This window comes from Augochlora pura, chromosome 8, assembly GCF_028453695.1.
Source record: "Augochlora pura isolate Apur16 chromosome 8, APUR_v2.2.1, whole genome shotgun sequence".
Lineage (NCBI taxonomy): Eukaryota > Metazoa > Arthropoda > Insecta > Hymenoptera > Halictidae > Augochlora > Augochlora pura.
In genome coordinates, this window is record NC_135779.1 from 2,541,215 (window position 1) to 2,559,571 (window position 18,357).

The 18,357-nt window shown below is 45.8% G+C and overlaps 1 protein-coding gene across 16 annotated transcripts in view; it reads right to left on the reverse strand.

Moving 5' to 3' along the window:
• Cac (calcium voltage-gated channel subunit cacophony) overlaps positions 1-18,357 on the reverse strand; it is a 119,234-nt gene that overhangs the window by 38,522 nt on the left and 62,355 nt on the right. For all 16 annotated transcript variants that reach the window (XR_013494751.1, XM_078189421.1, XM_078189418.1 and 13 more), the window contains exons 2-10: positions 16,112-16,226; positions 14,653-15,047; positions 8,024-8,127; positions 6,827-6,982; positions 5,838-6,058; positions 3,928-4,031; positions 868-983; positions 613-672; positions 257-358 (exon numbers count right to left, since the gene is read on the reverse strand). Coding sequence is in view for 15 of the 16 variants with exons in the window: in XM_078189421.1 (XP_078045547.1) it covers positions 257-358; positions 613-672; positions 868-983; positions 3,928-4,031; positions 5,838-6,058; positions 6,827-6,982; positions 8,024-8,127; positions 14,653-15,047; positions 16,112-16,226 (1,373 nt within the window). In the remaining variant the exon portion in view is untranslated. The remainder of the gene's footprint in view (positions 1-256; positions 359-612; positions 673-867; positions 984-3,927; positions 4,032-5,837; positions 6,059-6,826; positions 6,983-8,023; positions 8,128-14,652; positions 15,048-16,111; positions 16,227-18,357) is intronic.

Here is an 18,357-nt window from a genome sequence, read left to right on the forward strand (position 1 = left end):
AGAAATATGTAAGTGTTCTTTAATTCTTCTGCCAGTTTTCCTGCTTCGTATTTCGTCCCCGAAAAAAATCGTGTCGCTCGCCAGGCCACGTTGCAAAGGTGATTCACCTGTGACGCTGACAAAACGCAAATGGAACAGCAAGGGGGTGAGATAATGATTTTTCGTCGAACGCAGGATTGTTATTAAAAGATAGTCGAATTTACGGGGAATCTGTCGGATTAGAAGCCCGTTTCTATGGGGACAGAGCGCAACTCACCGTCGTCCTGGTCGTCATCACCTTCCTCTTCCTCCGTGTCCGTGCTTCTGCTTTTCCCGAGATTCTTCATCCTCTTCTTCTTCGCAGCAGCCCGTCTCCTTCCTACAAGCGAACGTTTCGCATCGATTAGCACAATTTCTATCGGCAAGAAGAAACCACAGTGGGCCGCATTTAATATTCGGACATCATCGTATTTGAGAAATTTTTACTCCGTATCTTTACTTTTTGTTGAATTAATGACTTTATAGTTTTTTTTTAATAAGTCACAACACTTATTTACACATAACAACATGTATTTCTGAAATACGACGGTGTCCGAACATTAATGCGGTCCAACTGTATTTATCCACACGAACCTTCTAATATATGCAGCTTCTCCTCTTCCGTGGTCCTCTCTTCAGCGAGTATTACCTCCTCTGAAAAGCGAAGGCGGAGTTGAGTGATCGACGTCGCCGATGGGGCGGACATACATCGGAACGGCAAGGGTCAAAGAAAGCCGGGGCGATTCTATTCTCTAGCTTAAGAGGACAGCCGAAGGGCATAGGGTCGGCGCGAACTTGTGCCACGATCGATAGGCGATCGAGGCTGCTCGCCGGCGTTGGGTGTCTAACCTGCTTTGCAGATCCAATTCAGGTAACAGTTCAGTTCACGCTCGAGCTGCTGCTGTCTTCGCAACTTCAGGAAGGACTGCCGGTTCTCCACCTTCTCTCTCTCCTTCGCAAACTCTCTACAAGCGTTACAGAGACATGATAGGCCGGTTACTTAGCGGGCAGGGATCTGCCCTTCGCCCTTCTCGAGGGAGCCTCGCTGAAAAGATGGCCCCCCAATTCCGCGCAAGGTAAATGTACCTATTACGAAACGCTTCTCACTATACGATTTTAATACTATGACAAAAAATGTTTATTGTTGAATATTTATGCTACCGTTGTAAAGATTAACATCTCTAGATAACGCAATGAATTTCGAAAGATTTATTTAATATGAAAAAGAAATAATACGTATACAAGAATACTGATCAAATAATGAAGTACAAGAACTTATTACACGACTATTGTAATAATAAGGTAATGGACTTTCAAAGATTTATTTAGCGTGAATAAAAAATAATACGAGCAGAACAGTAAAGTTTCAAGAAGGAACAACGACTATGAAATACAGTTACCAACTGTTCCATAAATGGGGGCAACAGAACAATTGAAGTAGAGAATGTGTTCTTTTTGCTCAGAAAATCTCGCGTTCGAGTAAAAATTTCTTTTTACAGCCGATTGTAACGGTATCTACGCGAGTGAATTTATCCGTCTATCTTTTTATTGCGTTGTTTGTGCTGCTGTTTCAAGAAGGGGTCACGACGGACCGGCGTTCCATAAGAGATATACTTTTACCTCGATCGTCCGTCGAAGCCGCGACGGAATCGGTTCCCCGGGCGGGAAAACGATTTATAAAATTACGCGAGGCTCCCTGCCGAAGTTCTCGCGCGCGGACACGAAGCGTATCCGCGCGGGATTCTTACTCTAGCGGGCGCTCTATCGGGTAATCGTTGCTGGCATTGCGCGCGATCGCCTACGCGCGCTATCACCGCTGGAAATACGATACGTCTGGGACCAAAAGTAAGGATGAAAACTCGGAGATTGCTGGCGCTACGGGCGAGGAAAGCGGCACGGCTTTACCGTCGGCGACTAGCGTTTACCCTGCTACACACGACTCTGTTCTCCAGCGGGTCCGTATTTGCTCGAGGTGCTCCAGAAACCCTCCCGCCACAAAGGCGGCCGATTCTTCGCGAAGGAACGAGCCGGAAACGTGGATGTTTCTCTGAGATAATTGACTTGGAACTTTCCGGCCACGGTTCCAGCGTCGCTGCGCTCTCGAATAAAATGCGAAGGGTTTTCTATTCTTATTATCTCGTCTCGGCGTTTCGTGCATTTCGTGTATCTAATAATTACAGATCCGTTTTAAAAAATTACTTCCATTAAATTCCCTCGCATTTGCACGCGTCTATATATTTCTTAAATATATTTTTCGATTCACAGTTTTACGCGGCATCGTCTCCCGTATATTGTATCAGAATTTCTGGAGCCCGCTTCGAGAAATTAGCAGCGAAGCAGTGATCCTTCGCGAGTTGAATTCACAGTTTCTCGCGGAGAAGCACCGTCGACCGCAACGGCACGCTCGCGCGGAGTGTCCAGCGAGAAGAGGCCGATAAAAGCACCGTCGAGTCGATATTTCTGAAACGTTGTTTCAATGGGAAACAATCCGAGAAAAAGTTCGCCGCGTCGACGGGATCGAATGAGATTCTTGGATCGGTTCGTTCGCGGGACACCCGTTGCATGGACGGAGAATCGTCTCTGGATGCGGACAAACAACGGGCTACCGGGGCGACAAACTCGAGGGAAAAGATCGATCGTTTCGAGACCTGCTTGAGTGATCCACTTTAAGTAGGCACTGAACGCAGTCGTGAACAGATGTTTTCTCTTTGTTTTCTGATAAGCCGCCCGCCTCTCGACGCGTGTTCGTTCGTTAGAAAACTCCCTGACGGAAAAAGAAAGAAATACAGATCTGGGGGTTGGGGGGGTGTATGGGGGGAGGTCGGCCCGAGGAAATCGTGGGCGGAGGTCCTGGGTAACCCGTCGCGATGCAGGCCGGCGCGAATCGCTGTATCCCGTTTCTCGTGAAACGAGCTGAAACCCGCGCTCGAGACGGCTCCAAAAATACCGGGTTGCAATGCAAATTCCTCTAGATTGCGTTAAATGAACGAGGCCGCGTACAGTTATAAAAAATTAAAATTGTGTTAATTCCGAGACGCGAAGCTGATTGTTTCTTTTAACGCTTCGGCCGTAAACGCAGCAACGATTTCGTGAAATTACAGTATTTTATTCAATTATGCTGCGAAATAAAGCTGTACGGCATCAAATTACTGTTTTAATATTTCACAACAATTGATTTCCACTAATTAAGTTTCGAATAAATCTCTCACCCACGTATGAGCGACGATACGTTTTATTAATAATATAAATAGGACAAACTTTGTTGAGAATACAATCGTGATGAATTTTTTGAAAAAACGCGTCAAATCGGTTCCGATAATTCAAATTTCCAACGATGTCGCGTGTATGTGACAACGGCCGTCGAGGTGTCAATAAATTTAACGACCGGACAATCAGTTTGTGCTTCGATTTACTATAATATCAATATTAATTTAATGTAATATAATTTAATATTAATTTAATATAACATAATTTAATATTAATTTAATATAATATATAATTTAGTATTAATCCAATATGAAATATTAATATGATTTAATATTCTATCATAAACAACATCTGCAGTCTAGTCGCAGCTTGGTATAATAAAATATTCAAGCACATCGCACCAAATACTATTTCTAAAATTTTGTTCAGAGGTGATTGAAACCCTTTCGAAGGAAAATCTATCAAATAAATCGAAGTCGAATGCCAAGAAAATGGAATATGTCGGATCAGTTTACCGTACCACGCATATTATATCGAATTTAGCAACGACCGAACGAAATACAAATTGAAAACAGGGATCGCCGGCTAGGCTGCATCGCAATGAAAATGCGGCGGATCGGAGAGGAACGGGGAGGGGCGCCGCGTCTTAAACTTTTTTCATTTGGATCGGACAAGTGCGAGGCCTGAATGGAGAATACTCACCCGCTCAGAACACCGAGAACTAAGTTCAGCATGAAGAATGAGCCAAGGACGATCAATGGTATAAAGTAAATCCAGTTGTACGTGCTGCCAAGAGCGTCGTTTGTCTGCAAAATTTCACCAGAACAGCGTGAAACCCGTATCTAGGCGCGTCGATGCCGATCATCGAGCTCTCGGGGTTACACCGATGCGATTTACGCGCGGATCCATAGATCGTTTCGTTTTATTTTTTGCTGGCCGCGGGAAACGGCTGATAGACACGATTAAAGGAAGATGCGAGCGGCGATCGCGAAAATCGACCCGAGAATACCGCAAATTTATGAGAAATTAGTTTTGAGAAAGTTAATTTTGTCAAAAAAATAGTCCGTATGATTACATCGAAATAATTTCGTTTCAAATCGACAGTGGCAATGGAATTTTATTGAAATATATCGTTCAACAAATGAAAAAAGTATTTAATCATCGCCGGCATGAAATTACTATTTTTTAATTATTTTTAGCGAGAATTTCGCTGCAATATCTCTGATGATTCGAAAGTTATAACAACTTATCACCGTGTTCTGCAAACCGGACCACGGTGCAGCGTTCTCGCGCCGTTCAAAGGCTCGTTCGCGTACCGCCGTTTCCCGGGGATGCACCATCGATACGATTCGCGATCGTATCAGCGTGCGATCGTAACCGGAAGAGAATCGATAGGTGACGAGAGCTTCGCCAGCTGTTCTCTTCGGATTACGATGGAACGAAGCGCAGAAAGGTCTATGTATATGCAATACTGTGTTCGTATGCACGCGACCGTCCATCAGTATACGAACACCGTGTGTAAGTCACGAGACGATTGTTATATTGTAACAAGTGTTTCAATAGAAAGGTGATGACGTGTGGTCGGTGAGTGTTCCGTAGATTCTCTGTGTTTTTTTACGTATACATATATATATGCGAGAGGAATAAGTGAACAACAGGATGTGTAGCGTCCGTAAAGTGACTCGGGAGTGGCCAAATAATTATGGACGGCGGTTCGCAGACGGCACAGATGCATACATCACGCGTATACACGGTCAAACACCAAGATTTGCAAAGAGGGCTGAAACTGACAGTGTTATACTGAGCAAGGTGAACATATACGTCAGTGTTAGAGCTGTTAAACATCTTGCAAGCGCTTCTCTTCTTCGTCCCAGCGGACGAACAAGAAACGACGGAAGCCAAACTGTCATCGGCCAAACACAGATAGATAAAGAGAGATAGATAGATAGACAGATAGATAGACGTTGGTTTGGCAATTAAATTCGCAGAGTTTTTCATTCTGTTCTATAATGACCCGTGCATTAACGAGCAAATTCTATTCGATTTTTCGAATAATTTAATGCATCATGATTTTTCAGACTCAGAAATGGAATATTCAGAAGACAAAAATCAAGATGAAACATTAAATTACTCTAAAAAGCGAATAGAACAATTTTGTAGACCAAAAAAAAATCTTTCGGTTTTTTTCCTTGATTTCTTTGCTAATTAATGCACAAGTCGTTATTAAAGAAAAACCTCCGCGAGCTTATTCGCCGATCCAGTAGATAGGGGAGATAAAGAAAGGATAGAAACACGACACAGAAAATGGTACGAATGATCGACAGAAACGGTCAGTGGTCACACATATTTCGATCGAGAGTACGCGCGGCGGACAGTGTGAAAATGGCGCAGGCAAAAGATCGGACAGAGCACGACATTGAGAAAGAGAGAAATAGAGAGAAAGATCGATGTTGTCGGGCCGACGATTCTTCGAATTGAACATACGGATACAGCGAATGAAACATAAAGAAAGACACAGAGAGAAAGAGAAAGAGAAAGAGAAAGAGAGCGGTGAAAGGAAGAGGTAAAGTTATCCGTTCATTTAACACTGAAGGACATATCTCTTGCTTTACCCAGTACAATATGGCAGTCCAGCCCTCCATAGTGATGCACTGGAAGACAGTGAGCATGGCGAATGCGATGTTGTCGAAGCTGGTGATGCCGAAGTTTGGTCCCTCCCAGTGATCCATGCACGTCGAGACGTTTGCGTCGCACACGTGGGCCCCGAACGGCGCCTCGGATTTGTTGTCCGTGTTACACGGGCTCGCCTGTTCGCCCTCCTTCACGATAAAATCTACAACAGAACCCTCTCGTCAGTCGCCCCACCGTCGAAAATTCCCCGTCGACGTTCGATTTTCTCAGGGACGTTCAACCCGAGCCCCATCGAACGGCCCTAAACGACGATTCTCAGAAACGAACTCCTAATTTCGACCGCTGCGCGAGGTCGAACGATAGGGCCACGGATGAACGTCGCTGCTGTTCACCGTGTGTGAACCGTAAATCGCGGCGCTAATTCGTTTTACCGCCATCCTAATCGGCCACAGAAAGAAACCGCGAACGTTAAAACCCTTGATTGTTTTAAAACCCGAGATTGTTTAATCGGTCGTTGTGCTTTGACGAGCAGGATGTAGATTTTTAACATTATGATCTGTTGAGTATGGACATTATTCTGTTCTTTTAACACGTTCGCGGGCATGATGGCATAGCCGTGACACGAATGCTATGATATTTTACTTGTGTAACTAATCAAATTATATAAAAATTGCAGCGAATAAGTTGAATTTTGCGAAACGTTGGGAGGACGAAGAAAGGACTAAGAATATTAAATTCCTTTATTTCTATCCTTATTTCTATCTCTAACAAACACGAGTTTCAGAAATTCGCCTTTAAGTATCGCAAAAAATATAAAAGCTACTACAAGCCTGTATTATAATAAGACTTGTTACGGCTAAAATATGTCCGTCACGAAAGGGTCAAAGCACGCTAACGCGATTTACGGGCTGCACTGTGCAACGTGCAAGATGTTCCGGTAAAATGGGATCGTAAGGGAGCGTGTACTCACGGATATCCCTGATGCTGTAACACGTTTTGTGCAGGGTTCCCGAATAAAACTCGAGGCCGATGATGGCGAATATCACGATGGCGAAGAGCACCAGCAGGCCGATCTGCAGAAGCGGGGCCATCGCCTTGATGATAGACTTGAGCACCACCTGGAGACCTGTTCGCAAAAAGTTGCCGAGGAGTAATTAGGCCCTACCACCGCCCGTCTTCGAGCGATTATCGCGCGTCTATCGAATCGATTCTCTCCGTAGGAAGAGTAGTATCCCGTCCCGGTCGTCTTTATCCCGGTTTCCTTTATCCCGGTTTGCCTTTATCCCGGTTGTCTTTATCCCGGTTCACCGTCGCTGCTCGGGGAATACGCGCTCGCGAGCACACCGCGCTTTCCACCGCGTCCCCCATTCGCGATCGTCGCCGTCACTTTTCGATCATCGTTTCCCCCATTAGCGTCATCCACCGCAGCCGGATACACAGCTCCCGCGACTCTCGCGAGAGATATTCGTCGAACGTACGCGAACGATCCGGCGGCCAAACAATTGGGATACTTCGTCGGTTACAATGGACACAGCATACAGCACTCTCAAAAAGTATATCTATTTGGGTGGTGCTACATAAAACAACATAATCGTACTAACGTTGCAAGGCATCTACGTGTATAGATATATATGTATGTATGTAGAATAATATAGATAATATAGATATATATATAGAGAGATATATAGAAATATATATATACTTGCAATAAACTTACTACCACTGATAACTACGAAACTTCGACGCCCGGAACAACGCGATCGACGAAACGCGAGCGTTCCGAGGCGACAAGACAGCGGATCCAGTCGATCCACGAAGTATCCGAATCCCCGGACCCGCCGGAAGGTTCTCCGATTCACGCCGAGCGCGTTCCTCGAGCACCGAACCTTTCGTTTCTTTTTCAATTTTTCTTTTCCCTCGGCTTCGCCGTCTCTTCTCTTTCCTTCCTTTCGGCCGCCGATCATGATCGATCCGTACGGTCCGATTACCGTCGATCGTCTCTCGACGTCCCCGAATCAATTAGAAGATCGCGCGCGAAACCGGCGGTGGTCGGAAGAAGAGAAACGAGAAGAGACGAGGCATCGATAAATATATATATTTATATATCGGTAAGATCCCGATCGTTTCGGCTGGATTCGACGGCCGATTGTATTGAAACGCTACTCACTCGGTATGCCGGAGACAAGTTTGAGCGGTCGCAACACGCGTATCGCACGCAACGTGCGCAGATCCATATCCAAGTCTATGCCTTGCGAGAACGCCGTGATGAACCTGCCCCAAAACACACACACCCCGCCACACTTTACTACTTACTACTCTATTACACTAATACTCACGCTACTTAAGTACTTAAGCTACACAACTATGTGGTTAACTAGCGTACTATCGCCTAAACCCGGAGGAGTTCTGGAGGAGGAAAGAGAGAGAGAGTTAGATAGAGAGATAGATAGAGAGATAGAGAGGTAGAGAAAGAAAGAGAGAGAAAGATAGAAAGATATAGAAGGTGGGAGACAGCGAGATTTGTAGATAGATGCGTGTTCGAACGAAGCGTCAAATATTCTAGTAAACTAAAACGAAGCGTTGGCGAGTCGGATCTAACACATTCGCGGATAGTATTTTAATGAACTGCGAAAATAAATCTTTATAGTCCGATATACGTTCTGCATAGAATAGAGTACACGATGACGCGGTTTACAAAATTTCATACTACAGCTTTCAAATTATTTTACATCCTAATGGAACGCCACATCGTTCACGTCCGCGAACGTGTTAACCAACGATCGTGTAACAGCTGGAAATTCCTCGATCGCTTTACGTTGAAAATCGGCGTAATAATTGACGCTTCGATCGTGCATCTGCAAAGACAGATTTTCTATCGGATTGAAGCTGATCCCGGACCGCTGTCTTCGGTCCCCATTCGCTATCGTCGCTGCGAACAACTTCGTTCAACTTGCGGTTCTAGTCTAGAACGACGGTCGGCTCGCTACGTCTTCTTCGGTTCTAGGCTACGTCGCTGATAGATTGGCGAGGGTGGATAGAGAGGGCAACTGCTCGGTTTTCCAACAACACTGTTACTCTACATTCCCAGGTGGTTCGCAGACTATGCCAGCCAGACAGAGGGTGGTCGCTAAGTGGCTAAACGCTGCTGCGTGGCCAGATAGGCGATTGTCCGCGATTCGATCGCGACCTTCGATCGACCGCCCCGAAGCCGGGGCATCTCCGACTCACACCGGCAACATTTCGGAGAGACAAAGGGGCCGAGGACTCCGCGGGCCGGCTTCGGATCGGCTTATCGAGTCGGCGCATCGGCGGATCAACCCTCGAACTGTCCACTAGAGGGGCGGAACGATCACGGAGGGAATCAATTGTCGGGCGATCATCTAAGAATGTCTGCATATCGGGACACACGGGAAGGAAGTTCACACTCGCATCTCAAACCTTAAGCGTCCAGGCGGACGGCTCCTTCGGAATCAGTTTCGTCGGTGACACTGAATTAGCCGGTCCCCGATTTTATCAGCCAATGTACAGGTTGACTCGCGCCGATGATCTTCAACCGAGACACTCTCGTCATTAATGCTAAGAGGAGAACGTGCTAAGAACTCGGATTTCTTCTTCCCCGCGCCTTTTCTCGTATCATTAATGAAAACGTCGCGGCTGAATATCTTGGCCGACTCATCTTGTACAGTTTCAAGTGTTCCGGTGCTTCGATATCTTCTGCGAGGGCCAATTCGTGCTACGTATCGGTCCGATTGCGATCACAATGGCAGTAGAATCAAATTTCTCTGCGACTGAGTAAAAAATTCGGTGCTACACCGAATACCAAAGTATGGATCCACGGCGAACGCGAGTACCATCGAACCCGTCCGGTTCGTTTTCGGTTTCCAGATCGTTTCAAGCTCGTTAAAAACGTTCCGTAACGAACATGCGAACGATCGATCGGACCGCACGAACGAAACGATAAAAACGAAGGATTAGCGTGATTCACCGATCAGTAAATCCCCGGAGGAACGAGATCCGTGGATGGTTCGAAGGATTTCGAGTCACTTCCGGTGATCACCGAGTTTCCTCCCGCTGCGGCCACACACTCGCATACATGTCACACGAGATAGTCTGTCGAAGGTGAGAGATGGTCAGAGAAAGAGAAAGATAGAAGCTTCGAGGATCGATAGTGAAAGGGAAGTTGGTGAGAAAGAGAGATAGAGAGATAGAAAGAGAGAGAGAGAAAAAGAGAGAGATAGAGAGTTAGAGAGAGAGAGAGAGAGGATACCTCGGTGAGATCTACGATTCCGAGGGACGATGACACGGTCTCTCGAGGGCGTCTAAAGGTACGACTCTCTAGCAAACACGAGCTCGCTCGAATACGTTACTGCTCTAGAACACCTAGTACCTATTTACCAATTTGTTAGTCAATTCTATCAAACAGTGACTGTAGCTAAAGATAGAGACTGCTAAGTATAGAGACACCCGCAGGCCGGTAAGTCGTTGTGTGGTCGTTTCGTGTCAGCGTGCGAACAACAATCGACGGCGGTGAACAAAATCGTTTTCCTCGAGAGAGAGAGAAAGAAAGAGAGAGAGAGAGAGAGAGAAATAGAGTCAAAGACAGAATGAGCGAGATAGAGAGATAGAGAGAGAGAGAGAGAGAAGGAGAATAGTTATGAGAGAATGCTTCTCACGTCAATTCCAATTTGAATGCCTTCTTTTTCTTAGTTTTGATCTTCGAATGTTCGAATCGACGAACGGAAGAAATCGCGTTATGGAAAATAGAAAAATCAAGTATTTTCGTTTGTATATATATATATATATTTTTTTTTTCTCCCCGATGATAGATCGTCGGTTGCCTCGACGATTCGACGTGTGAATGAATGACTGTGTACGTGTGTGGATGGCTGGTGTTCTGTATACGTGTGTGTCTGATCTCGACTCCGGAAGTCTCTAAATAATGAACAACGTGTGCATTAAAACTGAACAAAAATGACAGAAGATAGAACAAGTAACGCAATGGAACACTTCTAGCGACTAGTTCACGCAAGTCCTCTATAGAGGCAGTAGAATATATATAATATATATATGTAGAATAAATATACGCATAGATATATATTATATGTATATATATAATAGACACTCGAATTACGCAAACACGTAGACACAGAATGTAATAATATAAATATAGATATATCATGTATCAAGTAATATATCGATCATCAACTGTCAACGATCATCTAGCGTCAATCAACTGATCTAATACACCCATAGCTTCTAAGTATATAAGTAAATGGTGGTAATTAATCAACGAAAGGGGTTTCACTCGACAAACTAAATCGACAAACTAAATCGACAAGAGAAAAAAAAACCAATCGAAAGAACGATGAGTCGCTCCAACAAAAAAAAAGGAAAAGAAAAAAAATCAAACAAGGGAACTAAAAGGACAGTTATAGAACTAAAGCGGAGAATTAATAACGATAAAGAGACAGAGATAAATAGATGAAAGGTGTGTTAGAAGTATTATACTGAGATAGAGAGATAGAGATAGAGAGAGAGATAGAGAAAGAAAGAAAGAAAGAAAGAAAGAGAGAAAAAACGAAAAGTAGAAAATGTAATTAAATAGTTAGCTCGATGCTCTGTATCTCGGAGCTAAAAACGTCGACCCAAACCAACGTGTCAACTAAAGCGAGAGAGTTATTATCAGACAGACAGAGATAGATAGAGAGAGAGAGAGAGACAGAATACAGTTTTAAAAAGACAGACAGACAGACAGAGAAAAAGAGAAACTAAATGGTCGACGAACTAAGTGTGACTGGTTTTCTTAATCAAGGAACAGTTTTAAACTAAGGAGACTAGTCGAACGCACACAAAAAACTGCCAGGGAAACAACTGCCAGGGGGTGTTAATAAGGGGGCTTAGTTAGTATAGTTTAGATAATCTGCTGCTCGACTGTTCTCTGTTACTGCACTCTGTATATTACTGTTTACTTATTGCGTTCGCATTTTCTGCCGTTCCGCAGGAACTGCGTGACTGACTCACTTGGAATTTTCGAAACCAGCTTTAGCGGTCTGAGGACCCTGAAGGAACGTAGCATACGCAGGTCGACGTCCACGTTTGTTTCGGCGAACACGGTCATCGACCTAATCCAAGGATTACTCTAGAATCTATCTGCTCGGCCTTTGACACCGATCGGCGCGGTTTTTTTTTCCTTAAATCTTAAGCGCCCGCTCGGAGAAACGCCCCTCCGCCCCCTCGATCGGCAACCCTTCCTGATCCGTCACCTTCACTTTAAACCTGTTAAGCGCCGAGCCTGTTTTTTCCCTCCGATTTGCATAACAATACGCGTTGAAATTTGTTTCGATGACTAGTAACGTTTAGCCAGTTTTAGGAAATTTATTAACTCTGGAACGACTCGGTAGCAAACGCGTGAGTAAACACAAAAATATTGAGGTTTAACTAACTATATTTTGAAAGTAACAAGTAACATCTTGATTACTAAGACTTTATTTCGTGTCGCCTGCAACCCCAATAGAAATACATAATTCTCTAAACTGTATATTATAGATCAGTGATTATTGGCCCGGCGCTTAACGCGTTGATTGTCATTTTCAAATGTTTCCAGCGTCGACGAGTAAACGTAAATTAATTATCGCGTTTAAATAGAAAACGAATTTCTGTTTTTTTTTCGTATTTGTCTAGATGACCCGCGAGCCTGGATCTACGTCGATCTTCTCGAGGAGGAGGACAGGCTTTCCTCCCAGGACAGGATACCTCGCGGCGAACGCGACGTACCGTGGAGGGGTAAGGGCAACGGATTGCTCGATCGCGGGGTTCGTTCACTCCCGAAACAATTAGGCTCGGCCGAAGTTAACTCGTTAGGGAGTCGATCAGACCTGACCGTAACATTCTCCTCGTCCACTGTTTTCCTCTCCAAACGACCGCTCCGCGCAGCGGCAACGTGCGTCGATCGTTGGGGTCCGCGATTATCGGTCGTGTGCTCGTCTCGTTCAGTATACACGGTCTTTCACGGATGAGAGATAGACAGCGAGATAGCGGAGGCAGAGTAAGAAAGAGAGACAGAGAGAGAGAGAGAGAGAGAGAGCGGCGGAGAAAATGCAGAGAGAAAGAGAGAAAATATAGGTGGAGAGCAAGAACGCGATCGTTCGTCTGTTCGGAGGAGAAAACGAGGGAGGGAACGAAAGATCGTATAGTCGTGACCATGAGAGAGCCAGCCCGATGAACGGATTCTAAGAATTTTACCGGCATCCCCTCTGTTTCGATGCTCGCTGCCTGGTCCGTGTTCTCCGATCGGTACACACGCGGAACACACGCTGCCGGTCGACGGATACAGTTCTCGTCGGAACCGCGACGACAAAGCTCCTTGGAATTGCGAAAAAGTTCAATGGAACCGCGGCGGAAGTTCCGCGGGGATTGCGAAAAAGTTCAACGGAATTATAAAAAAAAAGTTCCATGGAAACGCGCGAAAGTTCTATGAAATTTTAAACTGCCGGAGCTCGGTTTAATTTTAAAAACCGCGGATGATCTATGCGAACGGATACCGCTCGCAAGTTTCATAATTTTCGACGAGCGTGCTTCTCTGGCTCGAGATCGGGCCAGGCTTCGATTCTCGCCGACTCGAGCAGCGTGCGCGTCCGCTGAAATCGAGACTCGTGGGTTCGATAACGCAGGTCCCTTCTAGCACGACGAACCGCGTGACTGAGAATCCGAATCTCAGTGAACGAGAACGAGTGGAAGATTTTTCGAGGAGGAGAGACTGAGAGATACACATCGGTACAAGATATGAGATATACCAGGTGAGTCGCGACCAACAGTGGTATATCTTCCGGAATTGAAAATAAAAGAGACCGTTCGAGAAAGTCGTTCGCGGTCTATCCATTATTCATTTCGCCCGGACAACTCCCTTTATCTTCGACTTCGAGAGAAATATCCGAACTGCTTCTCACGACTCACCCTGTACACATTTATGCCTATACAAGGTGTTCGTGCAGTTGCTAGGATTTTAGAAAGCGATTTTCAACGCTGGAATTATTGGACAGCTTGAAATTACGTTCATTGGACAACGAGATTTCATTATAGCGTATAGAAGGTGTCGTAATAGTTACTCGCAAGTGGAAATAAGGGCTTCCCGATGTTATTTGAAGTGACCTTTTCCTTTGTGAAAATTCAATCAGTGGCTTTATTTAGGAATTATTAACTTGAAACTGTGACCAATGAAAGTCGAGCTCGGCTAGCGTCATGCGAACTCGCCTCTCATTGGTCAGTGTTTTTCCTTAAGAACCTCTTAACGATGCCTCGGAGAAAATTTTTGTAACTGAAAAAGTTGCTTCAAATGTCCTCAGAAACCCTTTATTTCTCGATTGCAAGAGACTTTTGGGACATCCTGTATAATAATAAAAATTGCAAGATTGTTTTGTCCCAGGTGATTTCCTTTCTCGTATTCACTTTCTATTTTATACCGTTCATCATTTTATATTTACATTATTTTATTTCTATAATTTTATATCTCCGTTTATACAGCAACGCGACTGTAATTGACAACAGAATATTTAAAGAAGGAGCCACGAGAATGAAAAAATTACGAAAGAAGAATTTGTCAAACTAATAAGAAGAAATTATCATCGTTTACAGAGAGAGAGCGAGAGAGAGAGAGAGAAATAGAAAGAAGACAGTATCTGCACGAGCACCTGGTAGTTCATTGCCACAGTGAAAGACAGAGAAGAGAGAAAGAAAGAGGTCGAAAACAAAAAAAAGAACGAAAATGGACGCGGAAATATTAGAAAACAGTGGTCTCACCCGGTCACCACGACGAAGAAATCCATGATGTTCCAGATGTTGCGCAGATAGGAGCCACGGTGGAGGACGAAGCCAAGGGCGAGGATCTTGAGGCTCGCCTCGACGCAGAAGATCCCGAGGAAGTAGATTTCGGAGGCCTCGAGCTTCTGCGCGAGTATGGTCTTGTCCTGCTTGGGCAGGTGCTCCTCGAGGGCGAGGACCACGCAATTGGCGATGATGGTGAGCAGGACGGCGTACTCGAAGGGCGGCCACTCGATTATGAACCGGGTATGCTTCCGGATGCAGTTATCCTCCGAAAGGATGAACAACGACGTGGTGCCCTTGCCGCCTCCCCCACCGCCACCCGCCCCTCCGCCCTGATCCCGGCCTGGCGCCATGTCCACCAGACCAGGTACCTGTTCACGACCACCAGTTCCTCTTCAGGATAACCCTTCAACCTTTCTTACACGTTATTACATACCAGGTTAACCCGCAAACAACGTTCTCTGGAGATCACTGCAGTTTGCAAGACAAAAGTACCTATTATGGAACGCTATTATATTCGACTCTATTACAATTAAATGTGCCTGAACATTTATACCATTGTTATAAAGATTGATGATTATAGATAACGTAATAGACCTTTAAAGATTTATTTAATATGAATAAAGAATAATATTAATAAAATAGTAAAATATAAACAATTATTGTAATAATAACGTATGGGCCTTGAGAATTTCCTATACAGGAAAATGTTCAAAGATATGGTTAGAATTTTTACAGCAACTTTCGCGTGTTCTATCTACATTTTATTGTACTATTTGTAATGCCGTTTCCAGAAAGGACAACAATTGAGCGACGCACGATAATAGGTACTTCTACCTTATTATTTCCCCCATTTTCCGCATGTCGCAGGTCATGGCACGAAATTTGAGTTGCTTGCGGGATGGCCTGGTGCAACGGCCGCTCGATATGCGCGCGAGTTTCGGGCTCCGGGGCATCTTAAGGCCGGCGACTAGTTATCGAGCGTCCAATCCCACGCACGTACTTCCCACTACTCGCCCGTTCAGTTCCCACAGCAAGCTTCCGATCTGAGTGATACTTCTGTTCGAAGCAAGTCAATGGAAGACGGACGCGGTCGGACCAGTGAAAATTATCAACATTCTCGCGACGACTAAAAACATCACCGTTGGTATTTCTTTTAAATTCTGAAAACGATACGAACTTCCATACGTTTCCGCGAGCAAAGCTTGCCCCGCATTTCTGAACGAACGCGGGCGTGTTTCCGCGACGCGTGGGTGGAGTTTAGTCGAGCGGCGAGTAGGCCCGCGGTGTCTCGGCGGCGGTCTGATCCCACGGCGGCGAGCTCGGTAGAGCTCGTCTCGCGTAATTCACGGGAGCCGCGTGGGCGAGAAGGGGCCGCGAGAAGCCGCAATTAACGAGTATCTCAGACGGAGCTTTCGCAAGCTCCGGCCCTTACCTCCCCTCCAAAGCTAGTCCAGTCACCGAGACCACTCAGTCCGGCCAACCTCGGCCTTCTCCTGTGCTGACTCGCGTATCCAGGGTCCCTTTGTGCCGCCTCTTGCGCTGCCAACCTGAAAAGCACGCAAGAAGATACGAGTTAGCCGGTTGCTACCAAAGAAACCTCAAAGGAGGTTGCGCGCGAGTGTGCGAGACCGCGTCACGGCCGTGGCCGCGGTGCACCGTCGGCCGCATCGCGTAATCGATTCCGCAGACACGCCGATCAACGCGTCAAAATCGACGTCGAACCATCTATCATCGCTAAAGATCGCGCCAGCGGAGGATTCGAAGATTTCGGTGCCCAATCGACAGGCTTCGAAGCAACGATTGGATCTAGGAAATATCGTGAACGGCGATCATCCTCGAATTTCCCGATTCAACGGCCGATCGCGAGTTCCTCGCAACAGGGTGACCGTTAATGGCCGGCGCGAGCATGCGACGCGCTAATTGACTGCATTAGCGACGGAGACTTTCGCAGCGTGGATCCTCGTCCTCGCGGGAAAGTGCAATCAGCCCCGGACCGGTAATGCAATAATTCGCGGCGAGGATCGCCTTCCGTTGCCGCCGTTGCATCGAAGAGTATCGCCGGGAAATTGGGTCCTATTCAGCGGACCTTGATTCTCTATTCAGCCGCGACCCGCCTTTAAGAATGTCGGGCACGTTTGCGAGACTGTACAGACGAGTTTTCCAGGCCGTTTAGGCGGAGAGGAGAACGCTTTCTCTCTCTCTCTGTCTTTCTCCTCTCCTCTCATCGCTGGCGCAGCAGTATTCCGTGCGTACAGGAGAAAGGACAGCCGGCTTCTCTTTGGTTGCGCCGCGCGGCTCCGCGGTTTTCGTCGTTCTAAAAATAAAAAGGAAGCCTTTGCTGCTGAATTTGCAGAACGCGGCGCGCCGCGCGGCGGAATATGTTCTTGATCGATCGACGCCGCATTCGAGGATGTTCCAGGGAACCCTCTCAAGTGCTCTTTAAATTCTTTTGAGAACGCCACGCGGACCACGAGCTCCCGATCCCTTTCATTCCGGCCGTGTAACGAGAATAATCGAATAATGCACGATTTTTAATGGCGAACTTCCGCCGTGACCGATCGAACCTCTCCTTCCACAACCTTCTACCTAGCTCCGAGCTTTCTCCCATTCTGGGACGCCCCTTTCCCCCGAATTATCGAGTTCTATACTATTATCCTTTCGACGGATCCGCGGACTCGCGAGCCCCCGAAATTTTAACGATCACTTTGCGGTGGCTCCGATCCCGCGATCGATTAAACCCTCTGCGCCCGAATGCTGAGATACGGAACTTGAAAGCTTGTAATACGACGATGTACATTTACCAAATGTCAAGATAGATATTATTCACTTGTTCTGGTATTTTAGCATTTTTTAATATCTTATAAATGGACAGTACCATTCGATTATAAGTAAATGCATAATTACATAATATGAAGTTCAGAAGATAGATTAGATTACATAATTATTAATGATCGAATATCTGAACTGCTTTTTCATACATTCAATAGTATTTATTCTACGATATAATTTCATTCTGTATTTGCGACTGTCGCCAGCGTGGTAACAATTGCACATTCTTGGAAAATGCATGTCTAAAATAAACGTATACATTCTTATTAAAACGTAAAAATATTAACAAACTGCCACGGCAAAGGCAACTAATTAAGAAATTGTCCTCGACGCTCGATCTCCAAGCATTGTTCACGATGACCAAAAAATCATCGACACGTAGTCCAGTTTTCTTCAAAGGGTTCGCGATGGTTGAAACCGTATTACGGTTGCCAGTGAATCAATTATAAGAAATGGAAATTCTATGGACTCTGTTGAACACGTGGCGGATGGAAATGACTGCATCGTGTTCCAGAAGGTGAAGCAGGACGAAGGAGTCGCGGGGCTAGTAATTTTCAGAGGCGCCAGGCAAATTGCAGAGACCCTGAAGTCCCCGCGTCTTGTAATTCCCGCCCGAGAGGCAATTCCGCTCGACGAGGGCTCGTCGGCGATTCCGCATCGAAAATGAGAAGGGGGACGGAGCCGCGGAGAAGAAACACGTGTGATTAGTCGAATCGGAGTATCAGTCCTCGAGCACGTGTCTCCATTCTGTTCCCGCATTCTTTGTGCGGCCAGTCCATCCCCCGGCTATTTCCGGTTTCCAACAACGTTCGAGCTGCGAAACGAGCTTTTAGAAAACGGGAGAAAAAT